The sequence below is a fragment of the Chiroxiphia lanceolata genome, chromosome 3, assembly GCF_009829145.1.
Source record: "Chiroxiphia lanceolata isolate bChiLan1 chromosome 3, bChiLan1.pri, whole genome shotgun sequence".
Lineage (NCBI taxonomy): Eukaryota > Metazoa > Chordata > Aves > Passeriformes > Pipridae > Chiroxiphia > Chiroxiphia lanceolata.
In genome coordinates, this window is record NC_045639.1 from 47636294 (window position 1) to 47654164 (window position 17871).

A 17871-nucleotide genomic window follows, 5' to 3' on the forward strand; every position below is an offset into this window, starting at 1 on the left:
CTCTGAGCATATCATTCCTTGCCAGTCGCTCTGTGTAGTGCATAACTGCCTTTGAGCAGTTGTCAGTGAACTTTGCTTTCAGCACCTGGTGTATGCCCAGTGCTCTATAAAAGAACACGTCCTTGTGTGCTTGTCTGGAGACTGTTTCTGTACACTGCATACCCTGCCTGAGCTCTCTGCATCTAAAAGGTGAGCAGTGGGCTCTGTGGCCAGCGTAGGGCTCCTTCTGTCCCCACTCATCTAGGGATGGTAGATGAAACCATCCTTCCTGTCCACATTCCTTGTTTTGTGGGCTTTTTTAATAAATGGCCAGCTCTGATTTGAACTAAAAAAAGAGAAGTGTATTTTAAAACAGTGTTTGAATCTTGGTTTAGATTTATTTTTTCTTTGCTGTTTCTTAGCTAAGAGCAGAGAGACGCTTCCTCTTCAGTTTTGGGGCTGGACCCTCAGTAGAAGCAGCTCTACTGTTTCTCTTCAAGAGTATGTACCTCTTGCACAAAGTTCATAAATCAAAATTCCTTGCTGAACTTTGAGATCTGTTTGCTTACCTTACTGCTTTACTATGTCAAGGAGCAATCTGATATGCTGCAGTACTTGGAAGACTGTGCATTGAGTTCTCCCTTGTGGAAGCCTCCATGCAAGCTTTGTCCCACAGAGCCAGACTGTTGGAAGAGCCTTTGTATGCCATCTGGCTGAAGTGTTGTCTCATGAGCTTCTCATGAGCTTGGCAGGCAGAAAGAAATTGTAAGGAAAGATGCTCACAGCAACCTAGGTCATGAGTGATTTCTGTCCTTGAGCTGACATTTTCTTCCACTGCTGTTGGGTTATGTGACAGTTCCACTTGGAGAAGAATTTGAACGGGTAAAAAATACACTACTTTCAAGTAAAAAGCCCCTAATGAGACAGAACTGGAGTACCTCAAGGTTCTTCGTGTCCCTTCTGGGTTCTACTGTGGTGCAAGCCGTTGCAAAGACAATGAAGCAGCAATATTGATAACAGAGGAGGTTTTTGTCTAAGCCTTCAAATACGATCAGTACATTCAAATGCTAAATAGTGTTTATTTGCGCTGGCGTTCTGCTTTCCAGCTTTTTAGGCAAGATTTCAGAGAAGTTCTAAATGCCTGCACAAAACCTCAAAGACCTCTGGCACAGTGCCAGCGGGCAACCTAACAACTTTGCAGTCTGCCTTTGATGGGTCTGATACAGCAACCAGAACTGATGCTGTTACTGTGCTTCTCTTAATTCTGAGTGGCTGAAGTCCTGTGAGAAGTCCAGATGACCATCAAGAAGAGTTGTTTTTAAAATGTTTTTAAAAAGCTCTAGGTCTTCCTTAGACAAAGAGCAAGTGTGAGCCTGCATGAGTTAAAAGGAGAGTATTTCAATGCGTTATAAATCAGAAGTATGTATGGCCTAGAGGGTGAAAAGAGGATAATTTTGCCTCCATTGTTTTGCAAGCTGATAAATACTGCATCCAAGTCAGTGGGTCACATGGATCTTGTTTTGAGAAAGTTGAGGCAATAAAGGTGGAAAAGATAATTCAGAAAGGAATTTTCTAGCTAAGGTCAAGGAAATCACTGACTCTTGTGATAGGCTGTCTTTTTTGTTCTGTGAGTTCTCTACAGTTTTCATCAGTTTGTCATGGAATAAAGTTCTGGTACCCGGTATACTTAATGTAATATTGTAACTCCTGATTAAATCTTGAAAAATTTCCTGCTTTTTTTCTTGTGATTCTGTTGTGCTAGAAGTACTGTCATAAAGTTGACAGAAATATCAACAATGTGTATGCTTCTGATCTTGTGATGCCTGTCCACTCCTGACATCTGCATGCCTTGTTTGTATGATGGATCTTTATTTTGTTACTGCTATGACAAGTCAGATTGTGCCTTTTAAAAGAAGTAATAACTATTTCTCCTGTACCTACTTGAAATGGTGTGTCTGCCTGCTACCCTTCATAATTTGCAAAGCATTGAATAGGAAAGTGCCTGGGGTTACTAGAGAAGCACAGCCTACCTCTTGTAGCTGCCAGAGGTCTTTTTGGAAACTTGAATCAACGAGTGTAAACTTGGAACCAGTTGATGATGCAAGGTTTCCATGTACCATGTAAGCTAAACCTCTGTTTCATAGGAAAGTTATTCAACACAAATAGTTCTAAGAATACCACACAGTTGCAGCAGACATGAAAAAGGAAGAAGCTGGTTACCTCTCTGCACAGAATTTCTGCAGTGTGTTTTTTGTGGATATCCTTTCAGTCTGAGCAGTGAGAGGTTGGGCGAGTGCCTTTACATTCTCACCAGCTGGAGCACACAAGCTGCGGGCTGTGACCAGGTTGCAATGTTCCACCAGTGGATTAATTTTCTAAAAACTTTGAGGAAATAGGAATGTAAGCACAACCAAACTAAATGTGAATCGAGAGGCACTGATGTCCTTACGTGTAATATTGTTGTATGTAATATTGTTGGATATGTCTGTCTTAACAGAATATTCACTTTCTGATGTGTATTCAATTCTTTGATAAGAAAAAGTGGGGATTTTTGTATATTTGTATATTTGGATAACATTATCTTGAGGGGTTACAGACTGAACCCAGTAGAAAAATCACAGCTTGATACTTGATAGGTATATCTGAACCGTAGTAGTTTATTTTTAATTCATGAAAGCCATTTGTTTGATTTGTAGTTTCTGACCTTATTGTCTCTCTAAAGAACATTTTGTGAAAGTCACTGATAGGGATTAAGAAGCTAAAATAAGCACTGGGACATAGTTCTTGTCTCTCAAGACCTCATGTGATGAGATGCTGTAAGATTACAGGCAGAGACAGGGAATTCAGAGAATGCAAGTGAAAAATGAGTAATGGTTTTGTTCTGAACAGTGTTCTCAGTTGATAAAGGTTCCGTGGTTATTCACCATTAACTCTGATGATATAATACAGGTACTCAGTCAGCTTTTTGTTTCCATTATTGAAATTCAGATAGAATATCTTGTGCATAAGAAGACTAAGTAGAAGCTATCTGCCGTGGCTTAAGTCTAAAAATAGCTTGTAGTATATCATTTCTAGTAATATGTAGATGTTTCTTTTGAGTGCACTAGTTATCTGAAATCAAAAATAAGTATTACTGGAAAAGTACGGAAATGTTAGAAGCCATTATCCCCAGTTTTCTTGTTCTGCTGTTCTGCAGAGATTAGTTTCTTCTTTTTTATTTATTTACACCTCGGTGAAATGTAACTCTTGTTAACTAGAGGCTTTATTTAAAAACACTGCAGATTTTGTTAGGATTTAAATTACCTTTTTTCGGTTTCATTATTAAATAGACTTTTCTAACAGTTTGTGCTGGAGATTGCTTTCTCTAGCAACTGTTAGTTTTTTTATCATTAGTCATTCTTCTCAAAGATAAATTCGCATCTCTTCTTGTCAGTAGCTGGAAATACAGGTTAAAGATATCGATGGCATGGATTTAGAGCAGCAAAAATAATGGGATTTTCTCTCTTGTTCTGAAATGCTTTCTTTCTAAAGCCCAAATTCTTGATTTTTGATTTGCAGCTAAGGAGGATAAACTTGCTATATATAGAAATTAAGGCTATTGAAAGACTACATGCTAGAAGGAGAGAAATTATGTGAAAATAGGGCTTCTTCCTAAATATGGGGATTAAACATGATTCACTTGAGTCAGATAACTTCCCTAATGTTTAGATGATCTAATTAGTACAGATAAGCAATGCACGTGGCAAAAGAACCCCAGTCACACCTGTGCACATACTGTAGTCCTAAGAAAGTATGAGTCCTGAGTGTGGACAATGTTGATTGTCCTATAATTACGGAAACTTTAATGATATCTTATATCAAAAAGGCCAATTGTGATTGAATAAATATAACTTAAGACTGACATCTATTGACTTAGTTTATATTTGCTTCTTTGGATACTCAATTTTTCAGATCCTGGCCCCCTGAAAGGTGATTTTTCAACTGAGAACTCCTTTCTGGCTGGTACTGCCCTGCTTAAAGAGAAGCCTTTGCTTATTACTGTCTTCCTCCTTGTCCAGTAAATGCTCGTAGTAGTGTTTCTCGGTCTGCAGTGTGTTTCTCAAGCAGTGATGGAAGAGAGGAGAGAGGTCTGTTTGGAAAAATCTCACTTTTTTCTAATTAGAGGAAATAGGATTAGAAAGGAGCTCCTGTATCATTGAAGTAAATTCATAGTGTTTCTAGCAGTGGAATAACATGCTCTTTTTAAGATGAATCTTAATTTATAAAACTGTTAAATATTTTTAATCTGTGAAAGTGATTAAAAAAAGCTTCAGAATATCAGATACCTGTGTTTTCAGTCACTTTAGACATGGATGTTCTTGTGTTAGTAGTATTAAGCTTAAATTGTTCTTCTTCTGTACCGTTAACTTTCCGCATCCATAAGCCATATTCACAAGGAGAAACCAACCCTCTTCCAGCATTTGCTTGATAGCTTGAGTGAACCAAACTTTTCTGCTCTCAGATCATCCTGATAGCCCTGGTCTGCCTCTGCTTTGTTTCAGTGTTTCCTTCCTGAGCGTGGATGTCGGGTACTGATGTGCTGGCCCAGAGATTCTCTCAGTGGTGCAATGTGCCATTCCTTTGTCTCCAGGAACAAATATCCTGATGCCATCTTTTTCCTTCTTAGAGCTGCGTAATATGAATGGAGCAGAAACTTTCAGTGGGAAGCGAATATTCCCAGATATCTCTCTCATCTGTCATTTCTGAATTATGAGGCTCTATTTTTATTAGTTCTGTAAGATATGCGATGATCTGTCCTATCGAAATTAATTCCATTTCTGCTACCCTTCCTCTCAAGGTCATTTGATTCTTAACTTTGTTCTGACTTTGTATCATCCAAAAAGTTTATTAATAGCAATTTCTTTTATTGTACTATGTGAATGGTTTGATATTGCCTGGGTGTATTAGATTTGAAGTCTCTTTTTTTCCCTGCCCTTGTGGTATCAGCAAATTCGTTGAAAAGAAACTGTAGAAATTCAAATACCTGATGGCAAGTACCTGTTCATACATTTGGTGTTTTATAAGAGCAGATTTGTAACCACTACATAATTATTGGATTTGATTTTTTTTGAGTATCAATTTAAGATGGCCCTTGCCTGTGCTTAATATAGGTCACCCTGCCCTCATTTAAGCTTCTGTTTTGGGATTTCGACAGCAATATGCCACCCTAACCATCAAAATGAGAACTGGAGTAACATTATATGCACTGTTCAGTTAAGCTGTCATTGCTTCAACAACTTCATCAGTGGGATACAAAAATTAATCCTTGCACGCTCCCCTGGGTAAGGCATGTTGCAGGGTCATACTTGAGGAAGGCATGGCAGGAGAGAGTTGTATGATGGATCAGGTGGTGTTTTGCTTTGTCCCAGAGTGAGTCTGTATGCCAGAATATGAAAGTTGTTTGGTTGTCTCTTTAGAAAGTGGTTGCTGTGCAACCCAAACTAACTGATAAGGGCTATCAAATGCCACATTAGTGAACACTGCAGAACACTTAATACCTTATTTTAAGTTCTTTCTCACTTGCTCTTTTCATGTTTGTTCTCCCAGCACTCATCTCTTCCGCCTTTCTGTGCTTGTATAGATGAATGTACTAGACTTCCTGACTTGTGTATATCAAATACTGAATAATTTAATAAAAAACATAATCTAATATGCACAGAAACCTGACACCAGATACTGCTTACTAAGATGCTTCCTTCTGCTAAGGACGGAGCAAAAGTTTTCATGATACTTCTTATGTACATTTCTTATTCAGAAAGTCTGCTTCATAGTGCAGACCTTGCATAGCAGTAGTGACAGAACCACTTGGGGCATACTTCTCCAGAATGCCTTCTGCATCTCACAGGCCACCTCAGCAGAACATATGACTGATGTGCATGCCAGAGACCTACGTTAAACTTCAAGAAGGTGGTGTAAATCCTTCATTATTTACTTTAGGAATAGTTGAGTGCAAATAACAGTCAAGATAGTGGATGGTTCTTGTTGCTTAAAGAGAGACAAGTTTATGCAAACTAGAAGAGTTGGTTAGTGCTGTTAAATTAGTACTGACATCTGGAGCCCTGCTGCCTTTTGTGAGGGCAGCAGAGATGATTTATGTGAAGTGCTATTTGTTGGACAGTATGAAGTATTGTGCCAGGAACTGCCTGTCCTCATGGTTAACAGGAGGCTGTAGCATATCTGGTGTTCACTGTTAGGGATGATGTTGTCTGATTGGCTGAACACATTTGGGACAGGGTTAAGGAAAATGGATAATATAAATGGTTTGCAGTTAAAAGTATTGTTTTTATTAGACCAGTTGACATACAGGGAAAACTGTAAAGGATTTGCATGCAGAAATCCTTCTTCAAGCTTAAAAACACAAATTGCAATATTCAGTTTAAATTCAGGTTGAGAACAGCTAATTGAAGGTTGATTTTTCTATTTGTCCATTTAGCCTGTCAGAGGAAGGAGAGTTGGTACATATGTATTTAGGGAGAGTAGGGATGCAGAACAGAGAATGACAAAATTGTCTGTGGAACACTAATGTATGTTGGAGGTACACAGGCATTATGGAGGTGACAGATACAATACTTCATAATCATCCTTTCCAACTATCTTCTGACTGGTTTTAGTATATTATAGTGTAGAATTTCCTTGACAAGAAGCAGAAGTTACTCGTATGAATCTACCAACATGGAAAACATGCATGTATGCTCAGGACAGATATATGGTGTTTCTTCTTCTCAATTAACTTTCTACTGTAAGACCATCAGTAACTTCTTCCCAAAAACTTCTTGGGGATCCCTTGCTAGCTGGAACTGGTTGGTAGCTTCTGTGCTTTGTTTTCAGCTGTCATCTCCCATCTGCTTGTAACTAATTCCCATGAAGAAGTGAATGTAGAGGTCTTTATGATAAACCTAATGGTCATGATGTACCATTTGTAACACTGAATGGTTTTGTCAAGTGACTAGGTAGGGACAGTATTTCTTAAAGATATACAGACTTAAAAGTAATAAAACCTACAAGTAGACCAAGGATGCATGATGAAAAAATAATTTTTGGGATGTATGTGTGTAGGAAAAAGCTTAAAAGAAAGTATTGAAACAAGACTAGTATTCCTTTTGTACAGTGACGTGCAGTGAATGAACTGTAACCATTTTTTTTTTTTTGCTAAGCAGTTCCTCTGTGGTGCTGCTCCTGCACACAGTAGAAAAAGCTTTATTGTTTTGTGTTCTGAACAACAAGAAACCGCATCTAGAAGAGACGCGACTGCCTGATTTCACGCCCATACAAAACAAATGTTGGTGTCATAGGAACTTGCCAGCTGTTTGTCGGTACTAACTCCTTTGATCAGCACATGATATACTGTCCTCAGTCATTTGTGGCAAAAGCAGCACATTGCCTGTGTTGGAATATGTGATTTTTGAAGAAAAGTACATAAAATAATTTCCTGCAAGCTAATGCTGAAATGAATGGGACTTGGAACCTGACTGTATGAAAGGGCTGTACTGTGCTTATCTTCTTTCTTGCAAGCACACCCAGTAATTTACTGTGATGGATAAGGAATTAAAAGTCATCATTTCTGCTTTCTTCACTGTTAGTGACTTCTGTCCCTAAAAGCGCAGCCATGTAGTTAACTGAAGTGTTATTCAGGGGAATTGCTTACAGGATCTTCCATGGAGACCTGTGCAAAAATCTCCAAAACCAGACCTGTAGCCAACAGAGAAGGGGTTTCTTTGTTTTTCTTTTGAAATTTATGTGCGCAATTCCCCATACACCCTCCCTGCCATCAGCCACCTACTTTTTGCTGCAAGACAACTTTAAAGGAGGGGAAAAGAAGTCCAAAGATATCAGTGACTGTACCACCAGCTCTGGTAAATGGTGGGGTAGGGAATGGGTGGTGGCAGCACTAAGGAAAGATGGGGCTGGATTTTGGTTTTTTTCTTCTCTTTAAACCGGTCAACTTAAGCATTTTCCTGCAGCTTGATGACCAGGACCTCTGTCTTGGATTGAACCAGATTACTCCATTACGCCTCATTGGTGGTCACATGCACACCTGGATGTGTTGCTCACGTAGAGTAAAGAATGGAAGGGAATCTGCTTGATGCTGAAGAGCTGATACCTTGTCTGACTGGGCTCCCTGAATGACCTCCCCTTCATCTTGGGGAAGTGGGAAAGGCATTGCTTGATTTAAGAGCTGCAGTTGGGTTTTTTTTCCCAAGAACTACGTTTTGTTCACCCTCACAGGAAATACCTATATGCTTTTTTATAATAATCAGTTCATTTTAAATTTTTTTCCTGTAGACATTTAGTAATGTTCCAGCTCTGAGCTCCAGTTTCATGTATATAATCAGTGCAAGCTTATAGCAGAATTCCTGCCTTCAGGTTTTCCTCATAATTACCTGCAGCTCCTGTAGACGAAAAGAAAGTGGAGACGAGAAATAAATGCCTGGTCAGGTTAGTGAAACGCTAGAATAGCCTGTGTGAGGAGGCTGTGCAATTGTCAATACTTGGAATTATTTTGAAAACCTCTTATGGAGCTTCATGATTAGTAAGTATAGTAGGTATCATTCAGGGGTTTAACCCCGTCTGTGGTACACAGAGGGCTTTTGAGTAGTCCAGGGAAGATATAGACTTCCTTTTTTTAGATACCTGTAGGCTTAATTAATTCTGTGAAAAATGTTTAGGAAGTGCACCTGTAGTCTGAAAATCTGGAAAGGTAGTGAGTTATTATTGTATGTCATTCTTACGTAGACAGACATGAACTAGTCTGTGCTATCTGTCACTCTATGTTTAGCTTTATTTTTGCATTTTTTAAAATGCTTTCCCCAGTCTTCCATGCAATGTACTCATTCATCACGCGTCCATTCACCCTGTCTGGTTTTTGAAATGGTGGTGACAGCTTGCCCACTTGTCTTGCTTTTATTTGTATTGGAGAGCTTACTGTGCTTTTGCCATATATTTCCATAAGGATTTTCTAAATTCTTTTTCTTGGTGTTGCCTTGATACATAGGGTAAAGAAAATTATGTCATGCAGGTACATGACGTACAAAGAGTTACAGTTCTGTAGCTCCTTAAAACAAGTTATGCACTTGAGATCTTCAAATGATTGTACTTATTGTGTCAATAAATAACTATGTTTTAATTACATTTCAAAACAGGCAATTTATAGTTAATCTTGTAAGCAAGTGTTTTCATGGCTTATCACAGAATGGATAAGGTTGGAAGGAACCACAGTAGGTGATCTGCTCCTTATCAAGAATAGTTAGGTAAAGGAATTAGTAACAACTTCTACAGAAGAACAGTGATAACTGTTTTAATGACTCATTCTTGAAAACTTTGAGGTGGAAGATAACAAGTCTCAATAAACTCTGTGTTTCCCTTCTTCCCTTAAATGTTTTTTTTTTCATATAACCACTTATAGTTCACGTCTGCCTTGGAGATGTTTTCTTTCTAGTTATTTCTTTAGAAGCGCAAGCATTGAAGCAGTTCAGATTTGTGCAGTGAAGGGCTAGGAAACTACTCTTGCAGGAGGTAGAGGCTGTTTTGTGTAGCAGGATGAGAACCTTTTTTTATTTCAGAAAGGCAGAACAACTCAAAATTCCTAACCAGACAGAGTATCCATATGAGACGTTTGAAGTCGTTTTCTCCCTGCCATCAGCTTCTTCTAAGCTAGTTGTAATCTGCTGCGAGGACTCTGCCTTCAAAGCAGGGATTTCAAGTTCCTTTGATTTTTCTCCTTCCTTTGCATTAATTGCTTGAAAGTGTCACTGAAGGAATTACTTTGAAAGGTAGGAACCCTCATGACGTAGTTGAATATGAATTTACCAGCTCAGTTGTGATGCTGAAACTCCAAACCCTCATCAAAGAGAGTCTTAGAAGTCTTAGACCAGTCCTGGATGGGAGCAAGAGAATCTTCACACACCCCACCCCCCCCCCCCCCCCCCCCCCGTACAGTTGATTTCTACTTGCAATGTTATGACTGGTGTACAAAGAGGAGGAAACTTCCTCCAATCATCTGTACTGTGAAGGAGGGAAGAAACATGTTAAGAGCTTAGAAGCTGGCAGATGGTATTTTAAATACAGAGGTGTTCAATGCCTTCTTTGTGTTTCTGCAGCAATTGCCTGAGCATATCAGTGATAAATGGCATGTGAGGTGAGGAATAGGGACCTATTTCTGCAGTATGTATTCAAACAAAAACCCTGCTTATGTGAAGCCCGAAGAATCAAACCACTTCTAGAAATATTTTTACCTGTGCTTTTTTGGAATATAGTTGAGACTGGAAATATGTAACGTATGCATGTGGCACACCTATAGTGAGATTCATGATATATTATTAGGTTTGTTCAAGTTCCTTGGAAAAAGACAAAATAAATTAAAAATCCACACTTGAAGTGGGATGGCTATTCTCAGGTAAAGTTGGCTTTTTTGTCAACACAGTGGAGGAGAAGAGGGCTTTTATTTCCAATATAAATGCAGTAGAAAGCTATGCCCTTGGAAAGATGTAAAATTGTGAGTGTGTTTCATAAGGCAGCTCTTAGCAGGGGAAATCTGGAAGGTATATGTTTCTATATCTTCACAGCTGTCTCGGTTTGAGACAATTTGGAGGGGCAGAGACCTCAGATGGAAGTCTTCTTCCTCCATTACCCCTGGTTCTCTCCAATACAGAGAGAGAGAGAGACCAAACATGCCCAGATATAAGTGAAAAAAATCCTCTTTATCAAGAAGAATGCTAAATAATACTGATAAATAATACTGATAAAACCAGAAAAATTCCCAACCTCCCACCCACTGGACCAAAAAAAAGATTGCAGCCAGCCTCCCCTCAGCCGTTAAAACCTGGCAGGAATAGTTTGGAGGGTCAGTGCTGGAGTGAGGCTGCGGTGCTGGTACAGCCAGTTGGAGCAGGGCTGGGACTGGAAGGACCCACAAGACACCCGCTGGATCCAGCAATGAGACCTGGTCACTGCAACTCTGATGGTGGTTGTAATCCTGATCTGTTGAGGTGGTGGTTGAGGCCTGGATGGTAAAAGTCCCATGGAGTGAGGGAAGGAAACCCTCGACCTCCTCAGTGAAGTCCCTGTGGTCTTCTATTGGACTCAGGGTAGGTGAGAATGCCTCTGGTGAGTTCTTCATTGGATGATTAATACTGGATCATGGGACATTTTAAGAGTCTCTGGCACCTTCTAAGCACAGGTGGATCCATTATGACCATCATGGTGAATATCTTCAGGCCATTTGAGTGAACTGTCCTGATGTCTCCCCAGGGGGAGTTATCACAAGTTAGTCATTTGTGTGAGGACACAAATAGCCTTGAGGTTGCAGGTGTGCACACCCTCTCAGTCATCAGCCTTCCAGTCTTTTCACATTGGTTGATACATTCTTCTCCCAGGAGAGTACTACTTAAGTCCTCCCCACAGTCTAAATTAGTAGGCTTATTTGGAGAAAAGAGAAAAGGTGGATATCAGAGTGTTTGTGTAACCCAGGACAAGCTGTCTCGCTGAGATGTGAACATCTTTGGCTTTATTGGGAAATTAGTTTCCAACCAGTGAAATCTGCCATTGCTCAGTTAGCATATGGCAGTTTAGGTCTCCCTCTGCATCTGTGACAATTGTTTTGATGCACAATAGCATGCATTGAGTAACCTGTACTCCTGCTGTGGTAGTAGTTACCTGCCCTGATTAGAAACAAACAGGTGGACTGACAAGTCAGTCATTAAACTGTACCATAAACATGCTTTTATCATATTAAGGTAATGTTACTTGAATAGAGATTGTTTGTTAGCCTGGCTGTAACGCTTAGGTAAAATTCATTCGTGTCATGTATGTTCTCTGCTGTACAGCACGATGTTGTCCAAGAGCTTCAGACAATTAATTTTGCTCATGATGACTGAAAATGTAGATGACCTGTTCCTTGCTATTTTCTGGTTTTGGTCACCAGTAAGGGACCTAAATTGAAAGGAATTCAGAAGTGTTTCCAAGATTGGCCTGGTTTTGATCTTTCCTGAAGTGAATGAGGATTTGTGGTGCTTGCAGCTTGTCTTGAACCAGGAGAGCATCATGTATGTCTCATCCTTCCAGCAGAGGCATTCGTATGGCACAGCTCTGCTCTGAGGAGGAGATACATTTTATTTATCAAAGAATAACCCCTTGCATTAGACCTCTGCTTTGATTCAGAACTTTTGTGATAGCTTTGAGAGGAAACAGATGCGTCCCTTAACTCCTCTGCAGTCTTGAAAGACAGCTCTCATTTAGTCTCGTGGTACCCTCATGGTACCCCCAGCTCAAGACATGGGTTGCTTGAAGAGAGCCATTGCTTTCAGTTTTCCTTTTTCTGTCTCCATGGAGATAGAGCTCTCCGAGCTTCTTGGCTTTACTGACTCACTTCAACTTCCTGTGCCCCAGACCAGAAAGATTTCTCTAAACATAAAGGTTTGATTCACAAATCTTGTGGTTAGACTTACAGTTCCAAGCAAAACAAATACAAAGCCTACAATGCAAGCCTGTGCTTGATAATGGGATAAGCAAATGAAATGTATATGATTGTAACTAGGTTACTTCTGAGAAACCACTCTTCAGCTTGTAAAGGTAGCTGTGTTTTAAGCAGTCCTCATTACGTGTTCTTCATTACAGCCGTTTCATTGCTATGTGCTGTTGAGGTGACTGATGTTTTCAACATGATACTAATTTTTGGCTTTGTATATACTATGTACATTCATATATTTCTTGTTTTTTATTTCAGAGATGGTGATGTTGCTGGAATGGTGGTCAGGCACCGATTGCACCCTATACACTGATCCAGAGAGTTACCACAAGTATGGGAAAGAGAATGCCATCGTAATCCTTAATCACAACTTCGAAATTGACTTTCTCTGTGGATGGAACTTTTGTGAGAGATTTGGGGTCTTGGGGGTGAGTTTATTTAGCATTTAAAATAAATTACTTCTTCTTGGATGTGCAAAAAACACCCAAAATAAGTTATGTGTGTTTTTGAATGCTAACAGATCTGCACTCAAATTTCACCCACCACTGTCCAGAATTAGAGGTGAACCTAAAGCAGTACAGTTCAAGTATGTGGAGTACTGAGGCAGGATTGCTTGGGCACAGAAATTTTAAAAGCGTTGCAGTTAAAGCTGATGAAGGAGATATTTTTTTTAATCTGTGGAGGTCCTTACAGTTACTTCTCTCTGTGTGTTTGCTAGGTTCATTGTGCTGCAGAAAGATGAGCTGTTCCATGATTCTTTCCCAGTAAATTATAGAATTTGTTTGCTTTTTCCAGTGTAGTCTTACAAATCCACAGGTAGAGTTTGAGTGATGTAGCCTGCCTCTCTCAGAATGAAAGAGCAGCCATCTCAAGTGAAAGCAGTAACCAGCTTATAGCTAGTAAGAGATGGAGGAGGAATGAGTTACCCATGGTTAAATACACTGTCACATTAGGCTAAGAGTTAAGTGTGCATTTGTTTTTAGGGTTGCCTTTTTGTTTCCCCTGCCAGATCATGGGGATGATACAAGGCCCCTGTCTAAATTAACCTAACTTAATTTTTAGGTGGTGACTGTATTCTCTGTCTACAAAGGATTTATCTAATAGTTTCTCCCTCCTAAAAAGAAAGACTAATACCTCATTTTGGCAGTCTTCTGCGGCATCCTTCTAGCTTTGATGCTGGCCACTGTCAAAAGTCCTGACCTTGGATTGTGCAAACCTATGATTTTTTTATGGCCTTTCCTTTGAACTCTTTGCATTTTCTGGAAATTTATGCATCACTTCAGTCACTTTCAAATTGCAATAATGGCATTTCTGTTTAAAAAAAACCCAGCAATCTAAAAGGAGACCTTAAAAGTAGAGGAAAATGAACCTAAGCATTACAGGCCCTGCATGTCACCAAAATGGCTGTTAGATCCTAATTACTGAAGAACAAATCTGCTGTAATGTCTAGGACTTGAGCAGAGAGCTGGAGGATGGCATGGTACAGCAGGAGATATAGGGAAACTTGTTCCTGGCAAGCAGATGTACACGCAAAAATCTGGCCCCTATCTACGTGTTCATTATACAGTGGTGTTTTAGTATAGTCTGTCTAATTTTGTAAGCCTAAAGGCCTCAGTTTTCTAAATAAAACTGTGTTTTAAAGGGTCAGGTGCATCTTCAGAAAGTACCAATGTAGAAAATGAAAGAATTGTTTCTGTACAAAGTAGTAGGGACCTACAAGATCAAAAATACCTTGGTTTTTCATTGGTACTCTGTAGTTGGATTGAATCTCACTAGCTGTAATTTTTTTTCATAGTTTTCCAAGTTAATCAGGATTCTGTTTTAGTCTGTATTGTTCCCTGTGCATAAGAATACCACAACATAGAAGCATAACTGCTGAAGAATTACTGCATTGCACTAACTGAAAATAATTTTTCCTTTTTTAGAATGCTTACAGTTATTATTCGGTTTGTATTTATGCTAATCTTAGGATTCTCTAAGGAACTGATATATGTGGAGTTTTTTTCTTTTTTTTTTTGGTTTAAAAATCTGTTTCAGTGTTGAGTTTGGTTCCCAGAAACCGTTCCAGGAAGAAGTAGTTCCCATGTGCTCTCATTTGCATACATGTCTTTACTCAACAGAGCAGTTCATTTCCCTGTTGGGGCAACCAGCTGAGGTTCATCTTAAGCCAGGTTAAGAAAAAAATAAAAGGAAAATGCTACACAATCAGTTTTCCTCATTGTGTTGTGTATATTGTTATACTGGTACTTGGCTTGGGTAGTGCAGGGGTAGACGAATATGCCGGGATAGGGAATATAGGTTGGTTTGACTTTGTGCTACCTTACATCAATTTCCAGAGCATGATGTGGCACCACAATTAGAAACCACGTTGTTGAGGGCTGATGTTTAGAAAAAGGAGTTAGAGGAAAAAGGCAGGTGTCCAGGCAAGATGTCTAAGGTATTCCAGCCTCCAGTGTTTTGTGGCTCAGCAACTTTGTGAGCCGATAATTGTTTATATTTAATGATGTTTAATCGTAGACTCCATTAAGTTTCTGTGCAAAGTTTAGGTATCTGCCAGCACCTTACTCAGCTGATCTCATGTCCACTGCTGCTGAAAAGGAAATCTTGCGCATGTTGTCTCCTCCATCTGTTCTGGTGCTTCTCTGTTCTATTTTGGCATGTTTCAGATACCCTTTCTCTCTCTTTTCTGCCTTAACTAATCCAAAGAAGAAAGGAGAGATGCCTGGGGAGGGGGGAGAGGAAGACGACTAAGACGACTTCAGCTTTGAGCTGAAGGAGTTGGAACTAGTTGTGCTTGGCTGCAGCAGGCAGACAGACAGAATGGCTTTGTTGTGACATTCAGCTGTACCCTGTAGCCCTGGCAGATAATGGTAATGCTCTTAACAGTGTCATATGCATGTGTTCAAACTTTCAGCATTTTACAGCTTGAACTTTTATTAAATGGAGCCATTAAATGTTGTAACTTTTTTCTTAGTTCTTGTGGTTTAACCATCCAGGCAGCTGAACACCACGGATTCACTTGCTCACTTCCTGCTTCCCTGTGGGATGGGGGACAGAATTGGGAGATAAAATTTATGGGTTGAGATAGAGTTTAATTGGACAGGAAAAGAAGGGACAAAAATAATGATGATGGTAAAAGAGTCAGAATATACAAAACAAATGATGCACCACACTCCAATTGCCAAGCAGCAGCCCCCAGCCAACTTTCCCCCTAGTTTATATTTCACATTATATAGTGTGAAATATCCCTTTGGCTAGTATGGATCAGTTGTCCTACCTGTGTCTCTTTCCAGCTTCTTTTGTCCTCCAGCCCACTCCCTGACAGAGTGGTGTGAGAAGCTTGAAGAGTCCTTGATGTAGTGTAAACACCGCTTAGCAACAACTAAAACATCCACATGTTATCAACATTATTCTCATTCTAAATCCAAAACACAGCTACTGGGAAGAAAATTAACTCTATTCCAGCCGCAACCAGGACATTGTTTTTGTTTATCTGAAAGCAGTATTGAGCATCCTTAAATGTCTCTTGCCCCTTCTGTCCCCAAAAGAAAAAGTCCCTTTTCCTTTTAGGTTTTAACGAGGATATGAAAACTGCCCCTCCTGGTCTCAGTTGCAACATTGTGTGTTTGTTTTTCTGCTCCATCTGTTGTATCTCTTCTCTGGTACTGGCTTTCTCCTTATAGCCAAATTACCTTAATCTTAACAGGTTTATAAAGCTCTCTCAATGTGGCTTTGTTTTTATCAATGTTGGTTTAGGGAATTTTTTTGCTGGTTTTGGGGAGTAGAGTAGGAGTGGCACAGTCTGTTGCCTGTTGTTTTTAGGTTTGTGAACCTGAGTGTTCTTCTAAGGGCTCAGATCTCTACTTTTATGACATGAGGTTCTCTGCTTTCATGAAGTTTTTTTTTTTTATTGGCTCTGGAAGAAAATTTAGCAAAAAGAATCAAATAAGGTGCTAAGAATTTGAGGAGTGTGCATGGAGACGATGAAGGGGAAAGAATGACAATTCTAATATTTGTTTTACTTTTAATTTTTTTTTCTTTAATTCTTTTGGAGCACCCATTGAAAATTCTAGGAGGCACCGGGTTGACAGTACTGAGTGAGAACCAGAGACTTGTTCATTTGTAGTGGAGAAGGAGAAACCTACATGAAGAAGCAGTTTTATACTTGCTTTTACTCTTACAAGTTACTGAGATTATCTTGCTAGTTTATGGATGTATAACTGTGCAATATCAAACCTTACGTGATTTTTTTCATTGCTGTTGGAAAATAGAAGAAGGAGGCAGACTTCACAAAAACTAGGAGCAACAAGGGTTTCAGGAAAACCTGCATTGGGCCCAAACAATCAATCACTTACGTCTGTATTCCACTTGTGGGGTTTTTTGTGAAGGGTTCTTTGGGTTTTGTTTTCATTCCTTGGCACTCATCAGCCACATTTCCACCTCTATGTGCTGCCAGACCTCAGTTTTGTGTGCAGGAGGAGGGGTATATAAGGGTCCTTGATGGCAAGTCAGCATCATGCTGCCATAGGCAGCATAGATGTCCATGGGGATGGCTGAATCCTGCCTCTGTGTGACACACAGGTGGCTGCAACAAGCTGTGAGGGAAGGAGGAGCTGGGCTGCCAACTTGGTTTTCTGTAGAGTTGGAAACAGCATAACCCCAACAGGACACAACTTTGTCCACACCAGTGTTTCCTAATAAGAGACAGGGCTGTTCCTGTGATCCTGAGCCAGGGTGACTGTGATGGTTGTGTTGTGGATGCTCTGCTTTTCCACCCCGTGCTGGTGCGATGGCTGGGGGGATGCTAACTCTGGTGTCTGTGTTTTGCTCTGTTGTGTAATAGAAGCATGGACTTGGTGACAGGTCCCTGCACTCTGCTGTGCCATTTCCATTTCCTGCCTGTGACATTCCAGTCCTTGGATTTATCTTCTTAGTGGTGGACAACCTAGCTAGTGTATCACTATTTAAATATATTAGTAGCATTTAGTTTCTTCAAAGGATGTTCCTAACCATTCCACTGAAAACAGACCTACTGTGCATCAGAAATGAAACTCAGGATAGAGGCATATTCTAGGAGGGAGGTGTTATTCAGGATTTTTACCAAAAGCACTTTAATATGCTCCCTGCCTGGATTGGCTACTTCACTGCTTGATCTGATTAAGCAGTGATAAAATAGCTTTTCTAGTAATTTAATAACTCTTTTTTTGAGATGAAGACATTAATATTGGCAAAAACCGCCCATGCTTTAAGGCTAAACGTACTGGTTTTTCTGTTTATCTTCTGGTGTCTTCGGTGTTTCAAGTTATTAATGCTGATGTTTCTGTCTCAGTGAAACATAAACATTATTCTGAGGGGCTCATGTTGCATCAAAATATTTTCATTTCCAGAAG

The 17871-nt window shown here is 39.8% G+C and overlaps 1 protein-coding gene across 3 annotated transcripts in view; it reads left to right on the forward strand.

Annotated features, from left to right (window-relative positions):
* Window positions 1-17871, forward strand: part of AGPAT4 (1-acylglycerol-3-phosphate O-acyltransferase 4) — a 77364-nt gene that overhangs the window by 26420 nt on the left and 33073 nt on the right. For all 3 annotated transcript variants that reach the window (XM_032683784.1, XM_032683785.1, XM_032683786.1), the window contains one exon: window positions 12740-12909. In XM_032683784.1, the coding sequence (XP_032539675.1) occupies window positions 12740-12909 (170 nt within the window). The remainder of the gene's footprint in view (window positions 1-12739; window positions 12910-17871) is intronic.